Source organism: Engystomops pustulosus, chromosome 2 (genome assembly GCF_040894005.1).
Source record: "Engystomops pustulosus chromosome 2, aEngPut4.maternal, whole genome shotgun sequence".
NCBI classification, from domain to species: domain Eukaryota; kingdom Metazoa; phylum Chordata; class Amphibia; order Anura; family Leptodactylidae; genus Engystomops; species Engystomops pustulosus.
In genome coordinates, this window is record NC_092412.1 from 156,883,990 (window position 1) to 156,897,944 (window position 13,955).

Consider the following 13,955-nt stretch of genomic DNA (forward strand, 5'->3'; position numbering starts at 1 on the left):
TAAAACCATTCTGCAATTGGATTAGTTACCCAAATCTTGCTCCTTGCACTTCTATAAAGTAGCATTCCATCTGCTATCAGCCTCTTATCCCTCAGATGGCCATTGCTATGCCCTCCCCATACTCACTGTCCTGAAGATGGATTGAACGTTCACATGTCATCCCGCCCCCTCTCCTCTCTGACAGAAAGATAGATAGATAGATGACAGAGATAATGTGTACACAGTAGTTAATCGCTGGCAGTTGTATTGAAGTATATTGTATGATCATTCAGACATCCAAGGTCTGGACAATAACCCTGGAGAGCCTAATAATGGTTACACATATTTTTACATGTTTTAATAATATTTGTACTGCTAATTAAATAAAAAGGCTCATATACAATGTTGTATATGCACCAGCACCATTACTAAATATTAGTACAGTACAAATTTTGTAAGTAGAAAAAAAAAAGCCAAACCTGATCCCTGATATTGGGCAGTTGAAATGAATAGGCTCAACTAGGCATGCATGAAAATAAAACAGATCTTCTATTGAAAAAGTACACTTACCTTAAATGGGAGGATCATTGTAGAGGCACTATATATTATAGGACTTAGATGGTCATTAATATGCACTAGCTTTCACCACTGAGTTGCCAAGACTCAGTGATTACCAAGTTAGTACTACAGTCTCCTTTCCTTTTCAAAGGAACAATTATACATAAACAGGTACATTCATAGTAATAAATGTAATATAATCCTTTGGTGGTCCCCCTAAGTGGATTTCAGGAAGGCCCCCTTTTTACAAGAGCCTTTTGATTTAAAAGTAATCATTTTGTTTAATTGAAATGACTTTATCTTCCTACTGTCAATAGAGTTTATATTACACGTTTATATTTACAGGTGAATTGTTAGACGAATATGGCAACCCCATTTTTTTTCTCAAAAGGTTAGATTTTTTTAAAAAGTATTAAAACATAACCAAAACATTTTTTTTTTCATTTTTTTCAAAGAAGTAAGAAAATGTGTCAATGGGAAACTTGTAATAATAATTTAAAACATAATAAAAACTATACATACATTTTGTAAATGTGATCAAATTAACCCTAACAATAAATGGGATGTGTATGTTGGACACGAAGTGAAAGCCATAAAAATGGAATGATTGGGGCCCTTAGTATTGCATCTGAAATTTTCCGGCTTCTCAATACATTATGTGGATGTTTTATCATGGCTTGTACGCCTGAATCCTGGCTGTTTGCCAGGAATTGCAGCTAATTAACTCTCTACTAAACGTGAGTGGAGAGGGGGACTATGTTGCCCACACCAGCGCACCAGCTATAGTCTACGTCAGTTCCAGGTGCAGGCCATAGTGGATTTCGATGGCAGACGGGACCAGAGCCAACAGATATATTTGATGCAGTCCGAGGGGCGGGGCTAACATCTAGCGCTGGCACAAATCTTGATAAATCTGCCCCTAATTGAGGTCATTTATTTATGAATTATTTAATGTGATCTGCATTAACAGCTATTCCACATATGATGATACCGTGACTACAATATTAGAGAATGGAAATTCTACTGAAGTTAGAATCCAAACTAGCACATTTCTATTCCAAGAATATTCTGAAGTGTATTTTTTTTGTGATGTGAGGCTATGCAACAAAACAAGTGAAGGTGAAGAGGTAAGTAACTTGAATACTAATTTTAATGCAACCTTTCATGACAGCTGTAAAGCCTGAAAGGGTTTAAATCTTGGAATACTTGGGTTCATAAGTCCAGTGGGTAGAGTATGACCATAGTGTACATATTTAAATATATAGTTCCTGAGAAGGACCAACAAATGTACTCATAAGCCTCACAAACCAAGACCTGCCTGGGGATTACAGACAAACTTTTATTATTATATGGCCATAACAAATAAATACAGTTAATATACAGGACTGGGGTGTTCCTTTAAGGTTATGCAAATAGAAGAAGAAGTATCAGGTGTAGCTAAAAATCCAAATGATCAAATTATTATTCATCAGTTAGATTGAAAGCAGATTTTTTTTTAGCCTCAAATCCTTTGCCTTATGGGATTGGTCCTATTTTAGACCAGTTATTAACACTTGTCACACACTGAGAAATATTAAGTGCACACCACTGCGTGTTTCACCACGGCCGAAAACCAGGTGAAGCACATGCCTGAGTGGAGAAGGGGGGTGGGGGTGGGGTGTTGCTCTTAACCCACCCCTCTCAATAGGAAATCGGATCACCCAGCACTGGATAGCGGCCCCTTAGCTCAATCCATTGTGGTGAGACATGAAATGCTTGTGACACTATGGCAGATATCAACTGATTGCAGTTTATGTGATAAGAACATCTTAAATCATGAAAACTTAAACTGAAAGATCCTGATATATCTCTATGGCAGATTTCTATGCACATAAGCCGAATGTCAGTTCTGTTACACGTATTAGTGATTGGAACTTGAATGTTAAAGGGGACCTGTCACAGCAATTTAGGAAACTAAACTACCCACAGGTCCTTATTAATTTATATTAGTGTCCCAAATCTTTGTTTAGCTAGTCCCTCTGTGCCCACTATTATAAAAAAATAAACATTTAAACTTATCTATCGGACCAATCTCTGTTGCTCGCCCCCGTGCAGTAATTCAATTAACCCAGAGCAGTACACCTTGGCTTAATTGCACAAGCACTTACAGCACATGCCCAATAAAGCTGGGGTGTAGTATGCAAGCTTCACTGTTGACTGCGCAGTCCAAGATAAATATAAAAGTATTTTTTTAATAGCAGTCACAGAAGTACTACCTAAAGCTCAATTTGAGACACAAAACCACCCACTTAAAGGAATCTCCCTTACAGGTGTCCTTAAAAGGGGTTTGCCGATGAAAGTTATCAAATTGTAATGCTTATTCTGGGGATATGACCGTCTGGTACAAAAATCCATAATGCTATAAATAAATTAATATTGCATAAATTAATATCAAAACGCAATGTCATTAGTCTCAAAATGGAGCTTCAATAGTTTGATTTTATGATTAACAAAATGTTATGGGCTTTCTAAAGAAGGCGGAGTTATCACCAAGATGTTTGCCACTGGTCCCATGATCCTTTAGTTATCAGTAACCCCTTCTCAGTTACCATAGTGATAATGTGTGTAACTGCCTCAGATGACATCTCACCCCAACACTGGCCATACTGGATGCACTGCAACCAACTGACTACAGCCAAAAAGTGGTTATTACATGACCTGTCCAAGCAGGTGCAGGACATGTGACCACCGGCCATCTTCTGTCCTGCTGTGTCTGCTCCGCGCAGAGAAAATTAACAGACTGATTAATTGGCCAGCTAGCAGTTACCTCATCCCTCTGGTTGTCTTTGCTTGGTTGGTTGCTATGCAAATCCATAGCTAGGATGTCGTTGGGAAGGGTGACTAGCACATGCACGCTCCACATGCATGCTAGCAGGAGAATATGAGTCCTGGCACATGTGAAAAGCTACAGGACTTCAGGTCATCCAATTACATACCTGGAATGGTATGTAGCAGAGCTGTTTGACTTTTGAAAGTTTAAATATAGTACAAATGTGTATATATGAAAGTTTGAATGCACAAATAAAAGTTCAGGCTCCCCATCAATTCTAATGAATAGTTCTCAGATCAGTGTATGTACAGTGAAACCTATTTGAGCAGATCTCTTTGCAAAGGAAAGTGGTGGTGTGTAGATAGGAGGCAACTTGCTTAGAGTATAATGGCAAAAGAATAATAAAAATCAGTGTTAAAAGGGGTAGCCTTCTGGAGAGGTTACAGTGTGTGTGTGTGTGTGTGTGTATTTATATAAACTTTATACACTCAAGCCTAAACCAAGCTTTCTAGCACAAAAATGTGCAGAAAAAAATCTAACTTGGCTCTAAAAATATCAAAGTCTATAAAAAAATTGGACTCAAGTGACACAAGCGGGGAGCATGGGCTGGCTAGCTATATACTGGGGGTATGCGTTGGCTGGCTATAAAGTCAATAGAATTTCCTAGTTTTTTGTCATAAAATTAGGTACCTCGGCTATGCATGGGTCGGCTCATACTCGTGTGTATATATACGGTATATAAATATATATATATATGTGTGTGTGTGTACACATACTGTGCTGCCATGTATTCATCTTCTTATTCCTATGTAGGTGTTTTATGGTGTAGTTGGACATGTTTTAATATATTATTTCTTTGTGATGTAGTAGATTACTGCAGAGGTCCAGTGCTCTTTCTTTCCTGCCTTGCTCTGCACTAAATCTCTGTGCAAGCAACAACACTGATTCTGTGTCCTGATTGGCTGAGCTCTTTGTGCACGTTCATGAGAATGCCATCAATGCTTTGGCGTCATTGCCATAGCTGATGTCACAACCAGGAAGTCCACTTCAGGAAAAGCTAAGAGGGTTTTACAGATAGCCTCATATATCTATTATCCCTATATCTCAGGCTAGGAAGTAGCCAGAAGCATGATACAGGCATTGTTGGAATTGTTGCCAAAAGCTCTCTTCAGATGTGCTAAAACTATTTTGTAAAGTAACTTTACAGTTACGCTTTAATAAATTAGCAAAAATATCTACATCATGTCAAAATGGTATATTTTAATATATATTAATATACTAAAAATAATATAACTAACATAACGTAAAATAACTTTTTACCAAGATTTTGTAACCAATTGGCTGAAATGAAAAAAAAAGTTAAAAATTTCCGTACCCACTGTACTTATGGAAGGTATAGCTGTGGATGTCCTCACTGGTCACTAAATTTCCAGTGTCTAAGGCCTAGATCTATTAAACTGGCTGTGCCAATTTTCTGTCTGACTTTGTACATTGGCTAACTACATGCACATGTATTTAAGAAGTGTTTGCGCTAGTCTTGTGTCATGGCTGCACTCTGTCAACAAGACAGAAAAAATATGCCCCAAAAGGGGCATTTATTGCTTAGTCAGAGTTTGTGACACATTTAATACAGCGATTCAACAGAATTGTGTCGCACGCTGTATGTTAATAGTGCACCAAAAATAAATCATGCACATTTCCTGAACAGTGCAGTGTGCACCAGATTATCGAAGACAGTGTACCAGTATCCAATAATTTGGCACACCCTGCACGCTCAAAAGGCAAACTAATACTTTTGAGAAATCCGGCCCTAGGTATGATTGTATGTGCATCAATCAGCATAAATCCAATCAATGAGAACTTTGGGAAAAGTAAAATAGCTGCTGGGGAGTTATCTAGCGGGAGATTGGAAACTTTAACTAGGTTCACCCATTTTTTGAATGTCTGGACAATCAAGCAACCCCACCAAATGTCGGTCACGGTGCCTCCAGAGCCTCAACACCACAAATAAGTGTCTGCTGTGAAAAGGATGCAGCCTTGATTGCACCATGTACCAGCGGGTTAAAATTTAGAAATTGGTTTTTTGGTTGAAAGTGACAGTCCTCAGCTTCAAGAGTCAAATATATTTTTCTTTCCCACTAATTCTTGCCCAATTTTAAGGCAAAATAGCATAGAGAGTGGATATAGTTTGCGTGGGAGAGTTTGAAAGCAGACAGTTCACCAAATGGGAGTAGTTCCCTCTGCAGATTAAGTCTTTGCTTGTGGCATGTATAGAAATAACTGGATGACGTAAACCACGTATATCGGGTGTCCGCCCAAATTAACCCCAAAAGACATTTTAAAATACACCAATCTTAAAACAGAAAAAGAAGAAAAAACATCCACGATAGTATATGTACTCCCATAGCTATTCATTATATATATACATGTATACAGAAAGGAGGTTTCATACATCACAAAGGACTCTGTTATTACAGGGACCAAATGTACCAAATGAAAATACAAATTAACTGCTATATCACCATTGAGTCATTAAAAATTGGTGGAGTGCAGAAACATTTATTCCGTATCATTGTCACTTCCCGCTGGAAACATTATGCCCGATGCGCATGCGCACTTACAATGTGGCGGGGACTGCAGGTCACAGCAAGTCTCACTCTTGCTGGGCTTACTCCATCGACGGGCTTACTTGTCGATAGAGAAAACCCCCCCAGAAGGACTCAAACATGGGACAACCCTCTCTTCGAAGTGAGTATATGAGCTAATGTAATTTGTCCTCAGCATGATGCATCCCAATATGTATATATAATGCATAGTACCTTGTAAATTTGTTTTTGTTTTCTATATAGTGCTATATGAAATATAAATGGTGCACCTGCAATGATATGAAATATCAAACATGTATACACCCTCCATTTAGTTATCTATTTGGGATACCAGAGGGTTGGGCAGAATAACCTTAGAGGGTAAAGAGTATGATAATATTGGTAGGACATCATGCCTTGCAGAGCTTAGTAAGGAATTGGAGTGGTTAGATGTATGGAGAGAGAAATACGGAAACAGGAGAGTTTATTCTTGTATGAGTAGTTCACATAAAACTATCAAGAATAACTATCAAGAATTGACTTATGTTTCTCCATTTTGGCTATGTTGCCCAGAGTTTTGAAAATGGCCTATGAACCGATAGTTTTGTCTGATCATCCATCCAGTAGTGGTAACCATAGAGGTCACAGAATAGGTAAAAAGACCATTTAGGTTTAATCCACACTGGTTAATTATTCTGGAGCCAAAGCTGAATTCTTTTGGTCGGTGAAACTGCAAAATTTAGGCATTTCCAACAGGAAGATTATCTTAAGGGAAAACTAGCAGCTACTGAGCGTAGCTTAAGTAAGAATCCAACTGAGGAATCATAGATACAAGTAGCGGATGCACCAAAAAGGTACAGCGAGTTCCTGGATACTAAAAACCAACATAAGACTTTTTTACGGGGTATCGTTCATTTGTAGAGGGAGGTAGGCCGTGGAAAAATCTCGCTAATAAGATACAAAATACGCAAAAGAATAGCTATATTTCAGCAATTAGAGGCCAGGGTGGACAGGTTAAAAAGGAGCAAGCACAGAGATTGAACAACAGTTTGCTAGTTTTTATTGATCAAAGGATCGGAATCAGATTTGCGGGCCTATCTCTCAAAAATCTTCTTCCCTAAATTAAAGGTAGACCAGAGCACAGAAAGGTAGACCTGTGCTATTATGTGCTAAGGATACCTCTTCTGGTCCGGACGGCTTGCCATAGGAAAAATCAAATACTTCCCCTATTGTTTGAAACGTCCAATGAAATCTTTGCATTAGGTAGGGGCTCTGACTCCCTGACGGAGGCTAATATTATTCTTATTTTAAAGAAGGACAAGGGCCTATGGATATGAGCTTTTATAAACCCATATCTCTTCTAAATACGAATATAAAAATACTCGCTAAACTGTTTGCTAACCGGCTACAAAAAGTAGTATACATGTAGACCAAAACAATTTTTTGCCGGGAAGGAAAGGAAGTGATTGTATGCAATGATTATTTGCAGCAATGGAGGTGGGGGAGAGGGAGCTCCACTCCATCCTGTCATTAGGCACTATTAAGGCATTTGACAGGGTGGAGTAGAGTTTTCTCTGGGACACCCTGACGGGTTTTGGTTTTGGACCTCAGTTTATACATTTGGGTACAATGTTTATACAGTGCCCCTAAGGCTACGGTTATAGTGAACGGTCGTGCCTCTGTTCAATTTGATCTTTTTAGGGGTACAAGACAGGGCTGTCCGCTCCATTCTCCATTGCTCTTAGCACTGTTTATTGAGCCTCTGGTGATATTGATACGAGAAGATCCAAGAATCAAAGGTAGTGGATGTGGAGGATTTGGAGATAAACTTTGTCTTTATGCAGATAATATGATTCTTTATTTATGGGAAACGCCGAGGTCGGTGCAGGGAGTGATGGAGACAGTGGAGGGATTTGGTTACTAGTCGGGATTGAACATCAATTGGAGAAAATCTCAGTTACTGCCCTTAGAACTGGAGGCCATACAGGATCTGGATGGGGTTAACGTAGATATACACTTTATTCACTTTATTTGTAAAACTCAATTTAAATATCTAGGGATTTCGGTATCTGCAAGAACTGAGGACTATATTAAGCTAAATTTGATCCCGTCAATTAATTTGATAAGACACAAGGCGAGGAGTTGGTGTAAGCTGCGTTGACAGGATTGGATTGGTGAAAATGGTGCTGCTACCACAATTATTGTTTGTTATGTCAGACAGCCCAATGTGGATCCCTGATTATTTCTATAAACTAATAGAGGCAATAATGAACAATCTTATTTGGGGTTGCAGAAAAGTAAGGATGAAAATCTCACATATGTACAAGAAAGTTGGAAAAGGAGGGCTGGGGCTACCTTTTTTTTCTGGTTATTTTATTAGTTCACAAGTAAGTAGATTGATAATGTGGAGGCGTAACAAAGTATACCCAAAGTATACCCATTAGTAGGGTACACTAAGATGAACACAATTTTTGAATGTTTGGAAGGTTTTTTTGGAAAATCAAGATGACTCAAGAGCATTGAGGCAAAGACCCTCTGTTTTTCTGTCAATCTTCAGTTTGGCGGAGGACCAACTTTTGGATTCGAAATGCATCCTTTTGCTTGTCAAGATTATGCATTTAGCCTGCATATGCATTGCTTGAAAATGGGGATATAGGAACCTGCCTTCGATAAAGGAATGACAAAACATGGTGAGAAGCGTGAGAAGATTCGAATCGTGTTTCTATATCATAAATCTATTTGGGTACTGTTTAATATGACTCAACTACTTTACAGACATAAATATGTCTATTCCCTGTTAAGGCATGAGATTTTAGTTCCAGATATCCCGTAGGCACTTGAGAGAACACAAAAGAAGAAGAAAAAGAGAGAGAAGAAAGGGGGGAAAAGGAGAAGAAGAAGAAAAATAAAAAAGAAAAAAAGAATCAAGAATAAGAACCAATTATACATGAAGCTTTAGCTTTTATAAGAATATATCATTGTTTGATGCATATAGTATCCACTTTTCTCATTTGCTATCAAAGTCGGTTGTTATTAAGGTGGCTTTCTCATTCAAAATGTTCTCATATTGGTAAATTTGCTTAAAGTTCTTCATGATTGATTTTAAATCTGGACACTTTGACTTTTTCCAGTATAATGTTATAGCTTTTCTTGCTTCTGCTAGCATTCTAGCTACAGGGCATCTAAATTCTGGCGGGATTATCTCCATATTTAAGTTCAGAAGAGCAAGTTCCGGACTTAGCTTAATTACTGGGCTCCAGATCTGGTTGATCAGATTCTGGATTTCCCCCCAGAAGATTTTGCTACAATTCCACCAAATATGTAATAAATTCTCTTTACAACGCCAACAGCTATCACTTTCTAACTATATGGAGATATATAGCATCTTAGCATCTTATAGCGCATGTAGCTTACGAAGAGTCTCAATGTGGTTTGTACAATAATATATTTTATATGGTTGTGACACGGCTAGTTGCCACTGGCTTATTGAGAATGAGTTCCCACTTTATCATATAGCCCATTTTTTTTGGCACCCAGAACTTTGCAGATCTTTATAAACCATAGAGATTCCTCCCTTCAATATATCCGTCCCATATAGGAATTTATTAAATTTGGAGCATTCCGATGAGTTTTCACTTGTCCTTTTCAATAGATTGTTTGTGATGACCCAGCTCTTTAGACCTAGATATTGCAAAAACAGTCTATTAAATAACAGCTCATCTTTACATAATGTGGAAAAAGGGATCAACGCCCCATTGACAATTAAATTCTCTAATCGGGTGAACGATCTTGGTGAATCGAGCCAGAGTGCATGATCGTCGGAACAATGCACTTTGGATGAACTCCTCGGCCGGGTAAGTAAATGTGGCTTAATGTTTCCACATCTTGCCTCTCTTCAAAACTTGTGCAGCTTAGACTGTTGTAACATCATAGCCAGAATATGTTAGTTGATAATATGCAACCTGAGATTGAAAAAAAACTTTGAAGTTATAACACAAACGTGAGAACATACAGTAAATGTCATGTAATCCATTTTGTTTCTACAAATTGTGGAAGTTAAACTGGAAGAACAGATTATTGCCACACATTAATGAGACTATGATGCTTGACCAGAAATATTTAGCAAAATTCATTTTATTATTTTCACATAAATGAATATGGACTAATAATTTCCTTTCTGCTTACAGTGTGACATTAGCCATATGGTTATAGCTGATTCATCACAAGTGGGAATACAACTGACTTTACAAGGTAAATTCTAAAACTTTTATGGATAGTTGTCTAAACCTCACATGGAGATGTTGACAGGGTAGCTATGTGGGCTTCTTTGTGTTATAACACAGTAGACACAGTACGATAGTCAGTTAATGTAATAAACCACTAATGTGAACATTAAACGGATATGGGCTACAAAGACAAAACTGAAGTTGATCAAGTAGAACATGATCAGTCCTATATCAAGAAAAAGTCTGTTCAAACTGTTTTTTATTGAGTGGTCCAATAATAAAGGATAACAATAAACAATGAACAATGAGCTTCTTTTGGCTATTACATGATACTCTGCATTTACAACAAATAGCCTGTTCTCTTTAAGAATTCTATTCGATAATGGGCAGCAATCGTGGAAATCAAACTGGCTAAAAGGTAAACATAAAACTGTCATTTAACACATAGACAAGTTAGGATAAAAGGGAGGGTAAGAGAGGGTATGGGAAGGATTATGGGGAGGAGGAGACATAGAAGAGAGGCCTTGTTTTTGCATCAATTTACTGGTGGAAGCGTGAGATGGGTTTTCCAAGAAGCGGCTCAACTGTTATCCACATGCCTGGTTAGGAATTGGGGGGGGGGGGACTTGTTCAATGTAGCAATTGAAGAATTTGTCTCTTGTGCCCAAGTCCCAGTGAACCAGTTCTTCAAAACGGTATAGTTCCTCCACTTTCTTATGCCACATTTCAAGGGATGGAGGCACTGTTTCCCGCCATTGTAATGGGATTAACAATTTTGCTGCTGTTATGAGAATTGTGGGAATGTAATTTGGCTGGGGGGTAAAAAAGACTTAGAGGGGTTCCACAAGAGAATGACAGCTGGGTCAAGCGGTATTTTTACAGATGGTGTGTATTCTCCCAATAATTTGTTTTCAATATGGTGTAATTAATGGCAACGCTACCAAATATATAAACAAATTTTCTTGTACCCTGACTCATCTGGAGAAGCTGTGTGCTCCTGCTAGTATCTTGTTTTACTGTCTGTGAAGTGTGTCTGCAGTTGCTGTATAAAACAAGGGGGTATCTTCCTGTAGAGATATTAGCTTATCATAGATTCGGCCATATAATTCCTTTCTCAAGTGTCGTCAAGTGTGTTCCTTTGCCCTAGTCAGTAGTCTTTCGGTTTTTGTATGAGTGGAGAGTGTAGTTCCCTACAGACCTTGTTCAGGGCATGTCTCTTAGTATGATTTTGTCTAGTGACTCCCAGAAGGAAGGTTCTATGTGCCTCTTAGTGTCTAATGAGTATGAGATCAATGACACCAGCATATCTAGTGGGGTGTTTGGCATTAAATCCCATTCATCTTTTAAATTTAGCCAAAACCATAGCTTCTCATTGATACCCATCAATGACCTTTTTAGTTCAATGTATAGATTATTAGGCAACGGTTTACTGAGTTGCATCCATCATATTATCTGATTTGTCCAATAGCAGGTTGTCAGGTCCAGAAGTACTAGTCCGCCCCTAGTTCTGTTGGCAATCTGCAATTTATATTTGAGTCTGGATTTTTTTTCTAGACCATATAAAAAGCGGAAAAGAGTCTACGTGTAGATATAAAATAGATTCTGAGTAAGGCTATGGGAAGCGTTCTATGGAGGTATGTAATTTTTGGTCGGAGATATGTTTTCAGGAGGTTTTTTCTACCAAACTAAGATACTAGTGGGATGGAGAGGGATCTTATAGCTGTTGCTCTATGTCTTTTAGTAACTCTAATTAATTTCTCTGGAATAGTTCTCTGGGATCTTAGGTGAGGTGGACCATGAAAATGGTGGCTTTTCCTTTAGTTTGGCTACTGTCAATGTAGGGAGTGTGACATTCAGGATTTCCGACTTCTCGAAGTTGATCCTAAAGTTGGACAATTGTCCCAATTCTAGGAAAATACTGGAGGTTTTGGCAAGATAAGTGGACTAATTAGTAGTGATGATTAGTAGATCATCTGCAAAAGCTGCGGTTTTGTGTACATAATACCCCACCTCTATTCTCTCAATTAGTGGATTCTGTCGTACTCATTGGATAAGGGTTTCTATCACTAGTATGAATAAAGGTTTAACCTTTTTTCATCGTATTGGATGCTGTGACCTTCTCTCCTCTTTTTGTCTAATGAACAACATTCATCTTATTTTTACTTTAACCCCTTAACGACTTGGCCTTTTTTAGTTTTTTCACTTCCATTTTTCACACCCCACCTTCAAAAATCTATAACTTTTTTATTTTTCCACATAAAGAGCTCTGTTATGGCTTATTTTCTGCGTAACAAATTGCACTTCGTAGTGACGGTATTTAATATTCCATGGCGCGTACTGGGAAGCGGGAAAAAAATTCCAAATGCAGTGAAAATGGTGAAAAAACACATTTGCGACGTTTTCTTGTGGGCTTGGATTTCACAGCTTTCACTCTGCGTCCCAAATGACATGTCTACTTTATTCTTTGGGTTGCTACGATCACAGGGATACCACATTTGTACAGGTTTTATAATGTTTTCATACATTTTAAAAAATTAAAACCTCCTGTGCAAAAATTTTTTTTTTGATTTTGCCATCTTCTGGCGCTAATAACTTTTTCATACTTTGGTGTACGAGGCTGTGGGTGGTGTCATTTTTTGCGACTTTTGATGGCGTTTTCATTGCTATCATTGTTAGGACTGTGCTACCTTTTGATCACTTTTTAATAATTTTTTTATATTTTCCAAAATGGCAAAAAAATGTCATTTTTGACTTTGGACGCTATTTTCCGTTACGGGGTTAAACGCAGTGAAAAACCGTTATTATATTTTGATAGATCGGACATTTTCGGACGCGGTGATACCTAATGTGTTTATGATTTTTACTGTTTATTAATATTAATATCAGTTCTAGGGAAAGGGGGGTGATTTGAATTTTTAGGTTTTTTTAATATAATTTTTTTTTTTTAAACTTTTTTTTACTTTTACTTTAACTATTTTTCAGACTCCCTAGGGTACTTTAACCCTAGGTTGTCTGATCGATCCTACCATATACTGCCATACTGCAATATGGCAGTATATGGGGATTTTACTCCTCATTCATTACAATGTGCTGATAGCACATTGTAATGAATAGGTTAAAACGAGACAGCTTCGGGCCTTCGTGAGGCCCGATGCTGTCATGGCAACGGATCACCGCTCCCCGTGACGTCATCGGGGAGCGGAGATCCGCGCCAAGATGGCGGCGCCCATGCGGCGCCATCCTTTTGAAGCCTCCGGCAGCATTGCCGGAGGCGATCGCGGTGAAAGCACCCGCGATCGGTGCTAGCACCGACCGCGGGTGTTACCGGTAAGCCTTTGCTGCAATATGCAGCAAAGACTTACCGGATATGGAGAGGGCTCGGCCCGCGAGCCCTCTCCATGCACCGGGACCCGGCGCGCGCCGTACTAGTACGGCGCGCGTCGGGAAGGGGTTAATCATTTACCAGTTGCCAACACACCTTTTTTCTTACCCTTAAAGCAAAGGTTTCAATAACCTATGCTGATATTAAAAATGCCTTTGTTGGCTTTTTAGTGGATTCTGTCGTACTCATTGGATAAGGGTTTCTATCACTAGTATGAATAGATATGGGGACAGGCGACATCCCTTTTGGGTGCCATTGGAGATATTAAATTGGTTCGATAGAGTACCATTAACTCGTATCCTGGCACTGGGTATGGAGTACAGGGAAAAAATTGCTTGGATATAGTTTGCGGTATGCCAAATTGGAATAAAGTTTTGGCCATAAACAGCCAACTAACTCTATTGAATGCCTTCTCG

At 38.5% G+C, this 13,955-nt stretch overlaps 1 protein-coding gene across 1 annotated transcript in view; it reads left to right on the forward strand.

Annotated features, from left to right (window-relative positions):
- The window catches only part of LOC140117065 (uncharacterized), a 71,616-nt gene that overhangs the window by 33,232 nt on the left and 24,429 nt on the right, over window positions 1-13,955 (forward strand). The window contains exons 9-10 of the mRNA XM_072133494.1: window positions 1,508-1,664; window positions 10,119-10,182. Of these exons, the coding sequence (XP_071989595.1) occupies window positions 1,508-1,664; window positions 10,119-10,182 (221 nt within the window). The remainder of the gene's footprint in view (window positions 1-1,507; window positions 1,665-10,118; window positions 10,183-13,955) is intronic.